Source organism: Acomys russatus, chromosome 1 (genome assembly GCF_903995435.1).
Source record: "Acomys russatus chromosome 1, mAcoRus1.1, whole genome shotgun sequence".
Lineage (NCBI taxonomy): Eukaryota > Metazoa > Chordata > Mammalia > Rodentia > Muridae > Acomys > Acomys russatus.
Window position 1 is genome coordinate 44,925,480 of NC_067137.1, and position 17,486 is coordinate 44,942,965.

General features: G+C 37.1%; 1 protein-coding gene across 1 annotated transcript in view; it reads right to left on the reverse strand.

Annotated features, from left to right (window-relative positions):
* LOC127188231 (B-cell receptor-associated protein 29) overlaps positions 1-17,486 on the reverse strand; it is a 43,257-nt gene that overhangs the window by 9,281 nt on the left and 16,490 nt on the right. The window contains exon 5 of the mRNA XM_051144685.1: positions 15,838-15,946. Within this exon, the coding sequence (XP_051000642.1) occupies positions 15,838-15,946 (109 nt within the window). The remainder of the gene's footprint in view (positions 1-15,837; positions 15,947-17,486) is intronic.

The following is a 17,486-nucleotide window of genomic DNA, read 5'->3' on the forward strand; positions in this document are numbered from 1 at the left end:
TTCCACTTTTCTTCATCTACAAAGTGTGTTATCACATGGAGCTTTAAAGAAATGCTGAGATATTCTCAAGAATGGTCACATTCAACCAGAAGCTAGATTATATCTAGTCACTAGAACTCTTTAAAGTACATTTACCAATAGCACAGAAAATAACTACAATGTTACAGAGATATTAATAAGTCAATGTTTGTGCAAGTCAACATATAAGTAGGCCAACCCATGTTTGATCTTTCCAAGTGTTGAAGTTACATTTACAGAGCTATTTGCACACTGGGAGGGGCAGGTAAGACTAACATGCAGGGTAAATGCATCGTATCACTATGCTTCCTACCAGCTAAGCACTGCCAGGAAATAGAAGAAAATATTTCTGGAGGCACTGGGAAAACAGTTAAGGTTGGGCTCTTGTACAATAATTACAAGACCTGAACAAGAAGAAAACATATTTAATTGGGAAAAAACTATAGATTTTGTTCTAGTTTCTTTAGTTCTGTTTTTGAAAATGTGAGCATATGACGTGGTGGAGCTATTCAGTATTTGACATTCACATATACTATTTTGTCAATGACCAATTGCTGGATTTAATGCAGTTATTTTTGATTGTGCTTTATTTGTCAGGCATGTATAGGGGAGGTCTATGTTTTATTGTTTCAGCGATCACCAGCCCTCTCCACCTCACAGCCATCTGTTGCTAAGGTTTGCCCAGTTCACTTCCTTTTCACCTGTCCAAGCTCTACATTCTAGTCCATGGCTGGCTGTGTCTACTCTCCTTATCTCTTACATTACTGGAATGGATTCCTCATCTACTTGCTTGGCTGCTTTAATTCACTGTCTGCAGTGATAACAAAAGGTCACACTCATGCTTTAAAACCCCCAATAGAGCCTTAAAATGTTACTATAAACACAAAGATATTTGGCTTTTCTTGGTGGTGCCCAGGAGGCTGCTCACCTCTTTTTGCTGCCTCAACCTTATTTTATGCACCAGTTGTAATGAACTCCTTGTTGTGCCTCCAAAATGCCACATTACGTTATAAGCTGTGTGTTTTATTCAAGCATCCTAACCCTTTCCCTGTTACCACCCTGCCTTACTTACCATTTCCAATTTTATCTGGCTAATGAATGTCATCCTTAAAATATCAGGAAATTGTCCTCCTCCTAATGCATAGCAAGCCTACCTCCCACAGGCACTTCCCCCTGGAGGGTGACCATGTCCTCACTAGACTGGGAACTACCCACTGGGCAGCAGCACACTGCCTACCATGGGGTAAGTGCTTACAGACAGATGAGTGATGAGTGTAAGTATCTCAACATCGTTTTGTGGAAGAAATATTGTTTTGTAGAAAACATAAAATATGTTTTCCTTTGGCTCAGATCTTATAATTATTGTATAGCAGTCAAACCATATCTGTTTGCCAGTGCCTCCAAAAGTACTTGATTCCGTTTCCTGGTAGTGCTTAGCTGTTCGTATCTTCCACAAATGTTCATGCATCATTTGTACAGATGATACATGTCAGGTAGATAATATGATGCATTACTTTATAGTCATCTGATAGGAATCTTGGTCTCCAAAAGATAAGCACAAATATATCTTCAATCCAAAAACCAGAGACATTCAGGATAGCTGGTTATAAGATATAAGGTTATAAGGCAAACAGAAATATTGATCAAAAGAGTATCAAATGGCCCCAAATAGATGACTTGATCAACAAAAAAGTAGTACTAAAGTATAACTCCAAGTATAACAAAATTACTCATGAGTTCACATTGATATAAGCAAATAAATGAGAACAGATAAACATACAGAATAATTATAAATACTGTATGCAGATTCTATGCTTTCAAGGTTACAGGATAGTTATAATTCCTCAAATTTAAATGTGGTCTGTAAACAGCGATTTCCTTCTGAAGAGTATGGTGAGAGGCCAGGAGCACAGAGATTTGACAGACACTTTCTCAGCCAGGTGATCCAGATGAGCATCAATGGTGATAGATCACCTGTACAGCATATACTACTGAAATAATGTAGTAAGGGCCGGCAAGATGGCTCATTGGGTAAATATGATTGTTGTCAAGCTTGACGACTGAGTGGAAGGAAAGAATTCACTTTTCTAAGTTTTCCTCTGATCTCCCCAACTGTTCTATAGCTCAACGAGAATAAATATATTTAACATTTATTTACTTTGTGTGTATAGTGGGGAGGAGGGCACCTATGTGTGACCACTCAGATGTGGAGGTCAGGGGACTGAACTCATGTCATCAGGCTTGGCAGCAAGTGTCTTAAGCTACTGCATTATGTATATAGGAGTGCTAGACATCACTAGGCTGAAAGTACTAAGTAACTAAGAACTTATCATTAATAAACAAAACTGGTAATTTCTCTGGAGTCCACTCAGTAACTGGGCAGGAATGAAAGCTATGGAAGGAAGGCATTCTATTGTGCTTAAAGGGAGAGACTTGAGGGCAACCTTCCTAAGGTGGAAACTTTGGGTCAGAAGGATGAGCATCAGGTAATGTATGTTTGTGCTTAGAAAGTAAAGGAACAGGGTTCTAGGCAGGTAGACCTGCTAACCAAGCAAAGGTAAAAACTACTGAGATGCCACTGTTATAACTACCAGCTATGATAACAGAGGAGGAGTGTAAAATTTAAAGTTGCTAAGACTGGAAATGTGTTGGTAGTCATATCACTGCATACAACATTGCACATCCTGAACTGCTACATAGGCGACAAGGGAGCCACCAGAGAGTTTTACATAGTGTAAAAAGCGTAAGCATGGCTAAGCAAGCAAAAACACCAGCAGCAGCAGCAACAGCAACAAAACAAACCTGCTCTTAGTGGCAATGTGAGAGGCCCAACTAATGGCAGAGATTAAACTGGACATACTTTAGTGGACTGCTTCCTTGACAAGAAGAACCAGATGTCTTTGAAATTAGAGACAAAGCTACACAAAATATTATACTACAGAGCAACGATTAATAAACAAAACCAAAAATAATTTTATTCTTTCATGTAAAGACTAAAGGAGACAAAGAATAAAATGTGTTTCTTTGCATGCATTTCAGTGTCCTTACATTCTGGGGGATGGGGAGGGGGAGGAAGTCAATGAGGGCCATAGGTAAAGGACCTTGAAATTTTGGAGCTGATATGGATTTATCCACACTTACACAATTGTTGGTACTCTGGGCGAGTGAGTTGATAGGCCAGGCTTTTAAATGTTTAAATAAAATAAAGAATCATCAGTAAATAACCTTAAATTACCAAATAATAAAAGTAATTTGGGGGCAGGTGGTGGCTATGCATGCCTTTAATCCCATCACTCAGAAGGCAGAGGCAGGTGATCTCTGAGTTAGAGGCCAGCCTGGTCTACTGAGTGAGTCCCAAGATAGCCAGGGCTATACAGAGAAACCCAGTCTCTAAACAAACAAACAAGAATAATAATTTTGGTGTAATTACTAAGCAAAGAATAATTATGCTTTTCTTGTCAGCCTCATCATTCCTACTTAGACATAAACCATAAGTTGGTCACAAGGCCTTTCACTTGCTTCATGAACACTTTTGCAGCCAGGGGTAGCTAACCATGGCCTATTTCTTCTGCTTCTCAAGTCTTTCCCATCCTGATAACTCAAGTAAAATGTTCCTTTTACTGTTAAAATTTCCCCCAATGGTGTCAATAAGAATCAGTCCTACTCTCTATCGTGCTTCACCTCTGTCTTTTCTATTGTGTGATAAAACACCATGACCAAGGTAACTTACAAAAGAAAGTATTTAAGTGGGCATAGTGTCTGAGTCCATGACAGCAAAGCAAAGGCACAGTGGTAGGAACAGCTGAGTGCTCACATTTCAACCCACAAAAGAAGCAAAGAAAGCACACTGGGGACAGAGTGAATCTTTTCAAATCTTAAAGCCCTCCTCCAGTGACACACCTCTTCCAATAAGGCCATGCCTCCTATTCCTTCCCAAGCAGTTCCACCAACTGGGGACCAAGTATTCAGACAAATGAATATATAGGGGCCATTTCCACTCAAACCACCACAAAACACATGCCCTGACATTTTGGCTTAAAACCCCTTCCTTTTTTATTTTGTCTAGTTTTTTCAGTGTATTCATCTTGGTATCGTTCACAGAATCCAGGGAAATATCTTATATGCTGATAAGTAAAAGCTCAAATATGAAGCTCAACTAGGACATGTTGCTGAATTTTTTAAAGTATGCAGTTCTCCAAAAGGTCGCCATTTCCAGTATTCCAGATCTCAAGGACTGTTTCTAGACAGAAACTGTTGAGTACTGGTTAAGACAGCTATAGGGGTACTCTAAGAAGCATAAGAAGTTGCTACTGATTCAATTGTATATGGCAATTGGGTCAGTGTTTTTCAAGAAAAAAAATTTTTTTGAGACAGGGTTTCACTGTGTAGCCTTGGCTGTCCTGAACTCCTTTGTAGACCAGACTGGCCACGAACTCACAGAGATCTACCTGCCTCTGCCTCCCTGAGTGCTGGGATTACAGGCATGCGCCACTGCACCCAGAGAGAGAGAGAGAGGAGGGGGGGGGATTTAATAATATTTAAGTATGAACTTTTAAGTAAATGTTACCCTTGACAATAATCTCTTGTCAATAGAGAGTATGAAACAAGATGGAAAAGGGAAAATGAAAGGAAAACCTTGTCAATCTTGTTCTGAAGAAAATACATTGTGAAAGTAGTACAAGGAGAGAGAGTGAGGTGACTGAGCAGTGATGTTTACTTCACAGGTTTGTTTCTTCATATACCCTAACCTACTCCAACTCCTACTGACCTTTATGTTTTTTCACTATTGCTGTTACTTTCAGCCATTTCAAAATGTCTTCTTTAGCTGGGTGGTGGTGGCGCACGCCTTCAATCCCAGCAATTGGGAGGCAGAGGCAGGCGGATTGCTGTGAGTTTGAGGCCAGCCTGGTCTACAAAGCAAGTCTATGACAGTCAAGGCTACACAGAGAAACCCTGTCTCAAAACAAACAAACAAACAAAAAAACCCCAAAACAAAAAAAGAATAAGATCTCAAGTAAATTTTATTTTTACAATTATATATATTACATTCTGTCTTTAAGAATCTTCCAAAGCAGTGTTTCTCAAGCTGCCCTGCAACCCCTCATATGTTGTGGTGACCTCCAACCATATTTTTGTTGCTATTTCATAACTTTAATTTTGCTACTAGCAGTGTCTCAGTTCATAAGACTGTTGGGATGACCTTTTGTAACACTGTGTGAAAGTTGTCTTTGTATATTCAAAGTGTTAATTTTGTATCTCCAGATAGCTGAGTACTGTCTGATTTTAGTTTTATTAATCTAATCAGTCAGCAACTACGTCATATTTTGTAAACACACATTTCCCTCTCCTTCTGGTTGGTTTAATAAAGAGCTGAATGGCTTATAGCATAGTCAGGAGAGAACAGGCAGGACTTCCAGGAGAGACAGGAGCTCTGGGAAGGAATGTGAGGTGGGAAAAGTTGCCAGACAGACATGAGGAAGAAACAGGTACCTTTCGTTCTAATGAAAGGTAACGAACCACGTGGCAGAACATAGATTAATATATATGGGTTAATTTAAGCTATAAGAACTGGTTGCAAAGAAGCCTACGGTAAGGACAAGCCTTCATAAAATAATAAAAGGTCTCTGTGTCATTATTCGGGAGCTGGTGGTCAAGAAAATCCTATTATAACTGGAACCCAACATTTAGAATAAGAGCATTGGAAGTACGTGCTCTCTGATGGCTGTGAGCCACAGGCTGTGAGCTGCTGTGCTAGAGCCATAGTAACACTTAATATTATCTATACACTGAACATAGTTCTCTCTTTCAATTCAAGGATCTCACGCATTAAGTAACCAGAAGTGGAACAGTAGCTCCCTTTTGTCTTCTCACTGTAATCTCCAATGTGTGTGCCAGAGCTCTCCACTCAGACTTCTTCCTTCTCACTCAGTGCCGTCCTGGCATTCTCATCAATTGCTCAACTTAGCCATAAGCTCTAAGGATGCATGATGGCTTAGACTCTAATTTGAGGTGGCCTCGCTCCTGAGCCTCAAACACTTTTTCAACTCTTTTGGGATCTTTCACTACAATATCTAGATTTCCCTTTAAACTCAGCATATTTATAACCAAATACATTATTTCTTCTCCCAAACTTAGTAAAATAATGGAATCCACTAATCCTCCAATCCTTTTGGTAAAAGCAATCTTGGTCAATTAAACTAAAACTCCAGAGTCATCCTAACCCTTGCCCCTGCCCACCCCCCAAGCCCCAAACCATGTTGATTCTGACTCCTATAGGTTGCTCAAGATATAATTCTCTGTGTTTGGAGACAATGAAAAGATTTCAAAGGCTCCTGAAGGCAAAACCAAAACAAGGATTGAGGATGTGGCTCAGCGGTAAGAGCAAGTACCTAGTTGATTGCCAGCACAACAGAAAAAAACAAAACAGCTAAAGTTCCCACAAAACAAAAATGATCAATAACAACAACAAAACAAGCCATATACAAAGGCTCAGGGAATGAAGAAATCTAGCTATCATCAACAGAAACAATGGCTATCAGAACTAGAGGAACAACATTTTCAAAATTCTAAGATTAAACAGTTTATAAGCAAAGGCGAGGCTAAAGCAATGTTTCATTCAATTTGATTCATTCATTATTTATCCCTTAGCCATACAGTGGTGGTGAATTCCTTAAATCCGAATACTTGGGAGGCAGAAGCAGGTAGATCTCTGTGAGTTCAAGGCCAGCTTGGTCTACAGAGCTTATTCCAGGACAGCCATGGCTAAAAAGAGAAACTCTGTCTCAAAAACAAGAAAAAAAAATTAACCCCTTATCTATATTTTCTGCAGAGAGCTATTAAATGCTATACTCCACTAAGAGGAAAGAAAATAAAGACAGAAAAAATAGGATCTAAGAAAGAGGTTAAGAGAACCCCATGATGATGAATAGTGGTAGTTACGATAATGCAATATAATACAAATTATACTTTTTATCATGAACAGTAGAAGTTAGGAAAAGTGTTGCTTGAAATAAAAGACACAGGTCCTTGTCTAGTTTTTCATAAGAAAGCCAAAAGATAATATTCCACACTGAAAGGTGAAAACATAACCACCGAGTTGTTTAAGAATATGAAGCAAGTATTACAAGAAAGTGACCAACAAACAGAATGAACTTGCTTCTGGTGAAAAGAACCTCAGAAGGCTGCTGTTTTCATTACAAGTTTTGCTACTAATTAACATTTAAATTTACATATATGCAAAATGAGTAAATTAAAAAGTTAGAGAAAAAGGAAAAAAAACTGGCCCATTAGCTAAAAATTCTTCTCTATAGTTCCAGGAATATGCAGACCAGCTAGGTAATATGTTCAGATTCATGTTTTAGGTTGTATTTGTAAAGCAAACACTCCTAAGAACTGAATAGAACTGGCCTCATTTTTGTCTAATAGAATAATAAAAGAACATGCTGATTATTTTTCCAACTCAATTCTCCTGTCATGAACTTTTATCCTTCCATACCAATGGGCTCAGCAGATGCTCCACATAAGCAGCCATACAGTAATGAGAAGTCATTATGTTTACTGGCTCATGTCCTCTTCTTCCTCCCAATGCTCCACCCAAGAGAGTTCAACATTTAAGATTTGAGAGTTAAGAGATGGATCAAACATGCCAGGTCCTGCCCTAATGATTGCTTGAAACATCTTTCTGAAGTGAAGAATATTATTTAATTAACCACCTGATGAATTTAAGTTTTGGAGAAAGGGAAGTCACTGTGAAGTTTTCTCTCATTAAAGACAACAAACAAACCACAATTTAAAGGTCAAGAGGACAACAATGAAAATCATTCCCATAGTCATGCTTGCTCAATTTCATTATTTAGAACTACATAAAGAGACATTACAGTTTAGTCTGTCACCTAGTTTTATATGAGAGAAAACTGTCTCCTGAAAAGATTTACCAACTTAACCAAAATTACCCTCTACTTCCTCACAGATCTCAAGGTTAAACAACTTCTCTAATAGGAAAAATCTACTTTCCATGTTAAGTTAGGAACGAAGTCAATTGATCAGGTATTTCAAGCCAAAAACTGCTGTCCTACTAGGGTCTTTAAAAAAATAAATAAAATACTCACAAATTTTTATCTTTTCATTGTATAGAAATATATTACTATAGAAAATAACTAAATTCAGTCATTCATTGCATCTCTACAAAGGTAATTATTAAGTATTAACCATTTGGTGTATTTTTTCATGACTGTTTTTAGAAGAGTTGTCCTGTTTTCCTGTAACTCCCTTTGTAGTGAAAAATAAGTCTTCTACAAGGTGATATATTCATTATAAAAACACTTGCAGCTGGGCAGTGGTGGCGCATGCCTTTAATCCCAGCACTCAGGAGGCAGAGGCAGGCGGATCTCTGTGAGTTCGAGGCCAGCCTGGTCTACAAAGTGAGTCCAGGACAGCCAAGTCTACACAGAGAAACCTTGTCTCAAAAAACCAAACCAAAGCAAAGCAAAAAAAAAACAAAAACAAAAACAAAAAAAAAAACCACACACACACACACACACACACACACAGACACACCAAAAATCGCAACATTTGCCATGAAGATCTTTAGTAAATGTGTATAAATAAATAGGAAATACAAGAAAAGATCCCTAAGATGGTAAGTCATTCTTTGTTTCTTGGTGAACCCAACATTTCATCTCCATAATTCACTGCTTCCTAGGATGATACATCAACTAACCAACCTATCAGTCATATGCTTTTCTCTACTCAAGAGTAATGCCATTACATTCATTTTTCTGCCAATTTAAGTTTATGAACACATTAAGAAAATTGTGTTCATTGACTACCCTTATACTTTAGACCATTTCCTTACTCAGTGTGCAGTTAGCTCTTTTTACGCATGCTTTTCTGTTTTTGGTAGACTGCCTCCTGTATCATTCAGAGGAGGAAATGAAACTACTGCTTTATGTACATATATTTGCTACACCCATCTTACTATACAATTTTCATTAAATAGTTTGTTTTTTATTGCTTAATGCCATCTGTAATGATATAAATGCTTTTCCTAGGTATAGATAATTTTATTTGCTATTAATGTCAATTATATACAACATATCTTTCTAAGTTACTATCTTCTCCATAGTTACTTCTCCTAGTCATCTGAAGACACTTAAAATAGTTACAGACTTTGGGAACAGGTAAAGAGTTCACAGAAAAGGGAAATATAAATGAACAAGGTTGTAATAAGGAAACAAACAGAAATATCATAATTAAATATTTGTCCTAGGAAAGTAATCTTTTTTTTTTTTTAGACCAAGTTGGCCTCAAACTCACAGAGATCTGCCTGCCTCTGCCTGCCTAGTGCTGGAATTAAAGGGCGTGTGCTACCATACCACTACCTGGGTCTAAGAAAGTAATTTTATAGAAAGCAAGACTCATTGTATAGTTTTACAATAACATCAACCATATGTGGAGATAATACAGAGATGAAAAATAAGTACATTACTTGCTTAACTAAAAGGATTGGTCATAGGTTTTAGTCACTTTTTTTAAAACTACTATCAAAAAAAAAAAAAAAAAAAAAAACCCTACTATCAAGCAGGGCAGTTAGGTCACTAAGTTCGCAAGGCATAGCGCCTCTAGCTGTAAATCCCAGGACTTGTGAGGGGTGAGGCAGGAGGATCAGGAATTACAGGCCAGTCATAGTTACATGAGATCCTGTCTCAAAAAACCTACCATAAGAAGAAAGAGAAAAGAAAGGATCATTAAATTCACAACTCATGTCCACAATAAATTTACAGCTTAAAGTATCTATAGATTAGACTCTGAGAATTTAATTTTGGAAAGATACATGGTTTATTACAGGGACTACAAATTCTATATTTAAGTTGGTATAAAAAGCTTATGTTCTTAAGACCCAGGCAGGAATATAGAAGTTTGGCTGTACACAGTAGACGTGTCCTGTGACTCTGCATTTGGTTTTGATTTTCAATTTCTATTGAAAAGCATTTATCAGTTTTAGTCTTCGTTCCTACATTAGTATAGTTATTACTGTGAAAAAGGAAATTTAAAAAATACATTTCAAGGTCATACAATTTCTATGAAAGGAAATTTTAGGTTTTTTCAAGGTATGGCAAGGTAATAGAGACACATTTATTTACCCAGGATGATAGTTAAATTAACAGTATTTTAAATAGTGTACAAAAATGTACTGTTTCCTGGCCCAAAGTGTGTTAATTATCCATGTTAAATGATTTACAAATGATGTTTTGAAAATTTCTTTAAATTTTGATGATTAAATTGAATCAAGGGAAAAGGTAAGGAAGAATGGGCCAAAGAACGTGCCTCAGTCCTTGTTTGTTTCTGAGGCAATCTCCACGAGGCCAGACTGAATGTCAACTGTCTACTGCAGCCATGTATAACTTAGAACTTCTCATGCTGCTGTCTCCATCTCTGTAATGCTAGGTTTACAGGCCTGAACTCTTTCTCCCAGATTCCTTTTTAGGAAGACATACACTGATAACCTTTGCTCTAAGGCTGGTAGCCCTAAGAATTTCTTTTTAAATAACGTATGTTACAAATGTAATCCTGTTCTTTTGCTTTGCTTTTTGAGACAGGGTTTCTCTGTCTGGAACTTGCCTTGTAGACCAGGCTGGTCTTGAACTCACAGAAATCCACCTACCTCTGCCTCTCCAATGCTGGGGTTAAGCACTGGAGATAATCCTGTTCTTTTTTTTTTTTTTTTTTTTTTTTTTTGATTAATTTATTATGTGTACAGTGCTCTTTCTTTTTTTAATTAATTTATTATGTGTACAGTGCTCTTCCTTTTTTTAATTAATTTATTATATGTACAGTGCTCTTCCTTCATGTACATGTGCAGGCCAGAAGAGGGCATTAGATCACCTTGTAGATGGCTGTGAGCCACCATGTGGTTGCTGGGAATTGAACCCAGGACCTCTGGAAGAGCAGCCAGTGCTCTTAACCTCTGGGCCATCTCTCCAGCCCTATAATCCTGTTCTTAAATGGGATGAAGAACAGGTATTGTAATTTCTAGTTAAGTCCCATCTTCTTTTACAATTGCCTAGATGTATTCAATATTATGGTGGTGCATGTTTCCTCTAGCTATAAGGAGAAACACCGAAGAAGATTTATTGTAGGAACAAGTAATACTAGTTATCCTGAAGTGTCTTTAAGTCAATCTTTAGAATAGCAGGTTTTCCACAACACAGGTCTATTTCTATTATGAATGCTTACGAGCTTTATAAATGCCTTACCACTTAGGATTTGATTTTTCATGACAATGCCCTCCCCAATTACTCAACACACTGCGATATCAGACTTATTGTTAAATGGATTACTGAAGTGACAGACTAGATCCTTGTACCTGACTAGGTAGTTGAGTATAAATTAGGTGCTCTGGGATATGTACGCTCTCTTCTCATTTCTGAGATGATATTATTGTACTGAATGAAACACAGAAATAGCTTACTAACTGGTCAAAATCTGAGCCAGGGATTAAAAACTGGTGGAATGTTTAGTAGAGTGTTCTTTTTAAAAATATTTGTTTTCGCCTTTAATCCTAGCACTTGGGAGGCAGAGGCAGGCAGATCACTGTGAGTTCAAGGCCAGCCTGTTCTATAAAGTGAGTCCAGGACAGCCAAGGCTACACAGAGAAACCCTGTCTCAAAACAACAACAATAACAACCCCCAAAAACAAACAAAAAAAATTGTGTGTGTGCCTGAGTGTATGTATGTATGCTATGCTCATGCAGAAGCCTGTGGGGGTTAGAAAAGGGCATCAGATACCTTGGAACTGGAATTACACACAATCGTGAGCCACCATGTTGGTGCTGGGTCAAACTCTGGTCCTCCGGAAGAGCAACAAGAGCTCTTAAACACTAAGCCATCTTTCCAGTTCAGAAGTAAGCACTCTTAGCTGCTGTGTTATTTCTCCAGCTCCTGGCAGAGTATTCTAAATAACTTCCTAAAGAATTCTACTACTTTTCCAATTTGGTGCTAAGATTAGCTTAAATAAACCTTCACATTTAATACTTTATTTTTACTAACAAAATTTGGAGATAATACTTAAACTGGACCATACAATCACCAAGGAAAATTCTTATGGGAAAAATTGTAGAAAATAAAAATGACATTGCTTTTACTTGGCTTTCAAATCTAAGTCTGAAAAGCTCTTAAGCAGTATCATCTTAATACTTTTAATTTCTAGAAATAAATGAGAATTTATTGAATCTGTGTGTCAAACACTGTATTGTTAAAGTCATGTAAAACTTACTGTATCATGGTTTTTAGTCTTGTCTGTATGAATTTATCCAGGATAAGTTATAAAAAGTCAAAGAAATATCTCTGCAAACAGAACTTTTGAGCTTTTCAAGGTCATTAAGAATGTTACCTAAAAAAGGACTCTACGTTAATGACATGTGTTCATAAAATATTACACATCTTGCAGGAACCAACCAGGACACATTCAAACAGGTAAAGTCTGCTTTGACTTCAACACAGAGTCCCTTTGAAAGCAGTCAGACAGTCTACATTTCAAACACAGGACTGCCATGTCTTGTTATCAGATTATAAACACAATGCCTATATTATTAAAGAGTTCATTTTCTCCAAACACACAAGTTTTCTGTTAAATACTGTATTAATATTGAGTTTTATGTCAGGATTAAGATGCTAAAGTTCAAAGTATCTCAGAATTGCAAATATTTTTAAATTGTATTTTGAATTCTGAACATTCCTCTTGAGGTTCCTGAACTGATAGAGCATGTCCTCTGCACTTATGCCTCCCTCTAACCCCATTTTTCAATGTGGCTAATGTGTGTGTGCATGTGAGAGGAGAGAGAGAGGTGGGGGAGAGAGTGAGGTGGGGGAGAGAGCAAGGAGGGGGGGGACATGTAGGCACAGATGTGGAGGTCAAAGGACAATCTGAGGGTTTTTCTCCTTTTACCATGTGGGTCTTGAGGATTCATCTCCGGTAGTTAGTGGTGGCAGCAAATACTTTGACTGCTGAGCCATCTTGCTAGATCTTCTTATCAATTTTTACATGTATTTATTTGCTTATTTATTTGTCCGTATGTGTATGAGTAGGGTGTGCATGGAAGTCAGGGGCAACAACTGGATGCACTGAACCTGGCTGCTCACTGGTTGTACAAGGCTAGCTGGCCAGCAAGCAGGAGATCCTTCTGTCTTTGCTTCCCCAGAGCTCCAACTATAATTGATGTCACCATGCTGGGTTTAACATGGCTGCTGGGGTGTGAACTCAGGTCTCATCCTTTTTTTCTGTTTGTTTGTTTTCAAGACAGAATCCCACTATGTACCCTGCCTGTCCTGGAACTCATTATGTAGATCAGGCTGGCCTCAAACTCACAGAGATCTGCCTGCCTCTGCCTCTGAAGTGTTGGGATTAAAAGTATATATGCCACTATGCTCAGCTTCCTGTTTGACAATCACATTACTGACTGAAATCTTTCTTTCTTATTTATTTTTGAGACAGTTTTATGCTGCCAAGTATGGTCTGAACCCCAATCTGTATGTATGATCCTTTTCACATGAATGTCTGGTCTGAACCCCAATCTGTATGTATGATCCCTTTCACATCAATGTCTGAGCTCTGGAATTACATTGGTGAACCATCGTGCCTGGTTTATGAACTGTTAGGGAATGATCACACGGTTTGTGCATGCTAGGCAAGGACAGCATGGACTGAGCTACATTCCCAGCTTTCTTTTCTTTAAATGTTATATTACCTATTCACAACATAAGAGATTCTTGTCAGATAGAAAAAGATTTTGTAACATATTTTTACTAATTAAATGTACTTTTGAAATAATTTCTTACATCCTCTAAAAGGATAAACAGCAACATTTTATGAGTTAAAAAAAAGAACAAAATCACCATTGTGAGGATAGGGACTACTAAATTAATTTTTATATAAATGTTAAAATTTCTTATATAGGGGGAGGAGATCTCCCTCAGTCACAGACATAGGGGAGGGGAGAAGGGGAGAAATGGGAGGGAGGGAAGAATGGGAGGAAACAGGGGGAGGGCTAACAATCGAGATGTAATATGAATAAATTAATAAAAAAAAAGAAATTACAGTACTAAAAAATCTCATGAAAATAATGATAGTAAATATAACAGTTAACATATTCTGGTTATATAGTGCAGATTAATAGTTGACAAATTATTTTGGAATTGTATTTGCATACTGTTAAATAAACATACCTAGTGATTTAAAGACTAATACTTTATATAAACATTTTCATTTTCTATATTTCACATGAAAAAAAATAAATGTTAAAATTTCTTAACTGTAAGTCTTTTGGAATTAAGTAAATATAGTAGTACTAAGTTATAACAAGGCTTTTTAGTGTGTGCCTATACCAGACAACCTTGTTTAGAAGGGTACTTTGAATTTTTAGTTCATTAATTCTAAGCTTTCTTTGTCTGCTTCTTTTATTTTATTGCTCAAATTTAAATAAAAAATTGCATGGGTTGATGAGGTGTCTCAGTGGTTCCGAGCACTGGCTGCTCTTCCAGAGGACCAGAGTTCAGTTCATAGCACCCACATGGCAGCTCATGACTGTCTGTAATTGCATGTCCAGGACATCTGATGCCTTCTTCTAGACTCTCAGGGCACCAGGCACACATGTGATGTACAGACATACATTCAGTGAAAACACCCACACACAGAGAAAATAAATAAATATAAAAGAAAGAGTAAGGTGACTAAAGAATTTTGTATCATATGAAAAACTTCCTCATTTGGGTATTTGTTTATTGAATTAGCTTTTATCTTTGGAATTTCAATTTAAAACTCAAACATATGTTCATGAAATAAATCCTATCCAAAGAATGTTAATAGATTTTTAACAATAGCAAGTAATATTTCAGAGAACTTCTATTATGCTCAGAACAACTTAAAGGAAACCTAAAGTCATAATGATTGCAAGTAGGTCTTTGATTTAGTCACTGAATCAAATCCTATTTACCTTCAACCTCAAGTAATAGAAGAGATTTGAAACTGGAGAAGACCTATGCATTCATGATCACCTTAACCAACAATCTTAACCATGAATACCTGATAGTTTCCTGTGTCTGGCCAATGTCAAACATTATCTGGCCCCACACGCAGATGCAGTGTCAGGGGTGAAGCTACACACAGTCAGAGTTTGTTAGACTGACAATGGATTTGGAGTATCTACTTTACCATATGATGTAGTACTGACACTAATGCTAACAACAGTCAGAACTTCTTTAGTGCAGGAACAGTTGCCTTCATGGACCTAGATTAAGGATGCCCAACTTTGAACCTACAATGTAATATAATTAGAAATGAAGCCTCAATTTCTCAACTAATATCCCAGACTAATACTGTCTTTCTCAAAAAAATTTAAAAAATTTAAACTTAGTGTGTTGGAAATATTAAGGCTTAAGATAAGCCATGTATTATTCTACCAAGGCTGCCTCTTTGTGGTTACTTCTCTAAAAGAAGTAATGCACGATGACAGGAAAAAAAAATGGGACTCATTTTACAAAAATATGTTTACAATAACGTTTTCAAGTCCATGGCTCTTCGCTGAGGCAAGGACATTTGTATTTACAACACAAAACTGAAACACCTAGCTGTTTTTCTGCATAACAGAACATGTTTCTCTTGGCACAATGTTTTAATCTCATATTTAAACAGAAATTTATAAATAAGTCATTCTCAGTGCTTGGCCAGAAGTCATTTAGCTTTGTTTAAAGTAAAACAACGAGGTGTATATGACAGCACCACGCATCTGAGAGCCCTTTCCTTTTCCACAGGCACACAATTACCATCTGAAGCCTTCTTTAATTCAGTTTTCAGTTTTTCCTGGTCTTCTACCAGCTTTTTATTTTCAGTTTCCAAAGTGTGTTCTTCGTCATTGCCATGGTTTTTTAGCGCCTATCATAAAAAAGTTATAGGAATAAATAATTGTAGATTACAACAGTTCGATGTTTTTGAATAAATTAAAATTATTTGTCTTTTTAAGTGTTTAATTTTTATAAAGTATTTTTACTAATAGAAACTTGGTAGGTAGAAAACACACAAAACTTTATGGAGCTAGAAAGATAGCTCAGCTGTTATGGGGGCATATGCTTTTGCAGAGGACTTGAGCTTGAAAGTTCACCACTCCCTATAAATATAGCTCCAGGGGAATCTAATGCTTCTGACCTCTGCGAGGAACACTACTTACATGCATATAATCACACAGAGACACAAAGACACACAAAAACATTTAATTTATAATAATAATAATTATTATTGTTGTTGTTGTTGTTGTTGTTGTTGTTGTTGTTGAGACAAGGTTTCTCTGTGTAGCCTTGCCTGTCCTGGAACTCTCTTTGTAGACCAGGCTGGCCTTGAACTCACAGCAATCCACCTGCCTCTGTCTCCCAAGTGCTGGGATTAAAGGCATGTGCCACCATGCCTGGTTAAAAATATTCTTTAAAATGATTTATTACAGCTTAGAGGTGCTGACATATGCCTTTAATCCTAGCACAAGGTAGGCAGAGGCAGGTGGATCTCTATGAGTTCGAGCCCAGCAAAGTCTACAGAGTTTCAGGCCAGCCAGGGCTACACAGAGAAACTCTGTCTAGAAAAAACAAAAGCCAAATAAATAAATAAATAAATAATAAAAGAGTAAAAAAATTGCTATTATTATGGATGATATCTCTGGGTTGAAAGTAAGAATTTCTGACTGGCTATAATTAAAATGATGCTTTCAAATTCAACATGCCTGCCTTTCTCAGTTAAGGATGTCTTATACATTTAATGTAAAACATCAGTTCTGGTTTTGTTATTAGTTGTACAAATCGTCATATATAATTGTACCATGTTATCAATTCAAAATGATTTTTACACATAGAAATATGTAGGAGTTTAATGTTGCCAAATGAAGATGGATAAATGGAAAATGACTGAGTGATCATTTAGGGTAGGAAAGTTCTGGTTTTCACTAAGTATTATCAAATTAAATTTTAATGTAGTTGATCACTTAAAATGCTCTTTATATTTCAAAAAATTAATCTGGATATAACAGTGTTTGTAGCTTGTCTCTTTTAGCTAAGAACAATAAAGACCTGAACAGTAAAATAACTGACAGAGGGCTGGAGAGATGGCTCAGAGGTTAAGAGCACTGGTTGTTCATCCAGATATCCTGAGTTCAATTCCCAGCAACCACATGGTGACTCACAATCATCTATAATGTGATATGGTGCCCTCTTCTGGCCTGCAGGTGTACAGGCAGGCAGAGCAATGTATATATAATAATAATCTTAAAAAAAAAAAAAAAACCAACTAACAGCCAGGTGTAGTGGCACACACCTATAATCCCAGCACTCAGGAGGCAGAGGCAGGCATATCTCTGTGAGTTCGAGGTCAGCCTGGTCTACAAAGTGAGTGCAGGACAGCCAGGACTGTTATACAGAGAAACCCTGTCTCA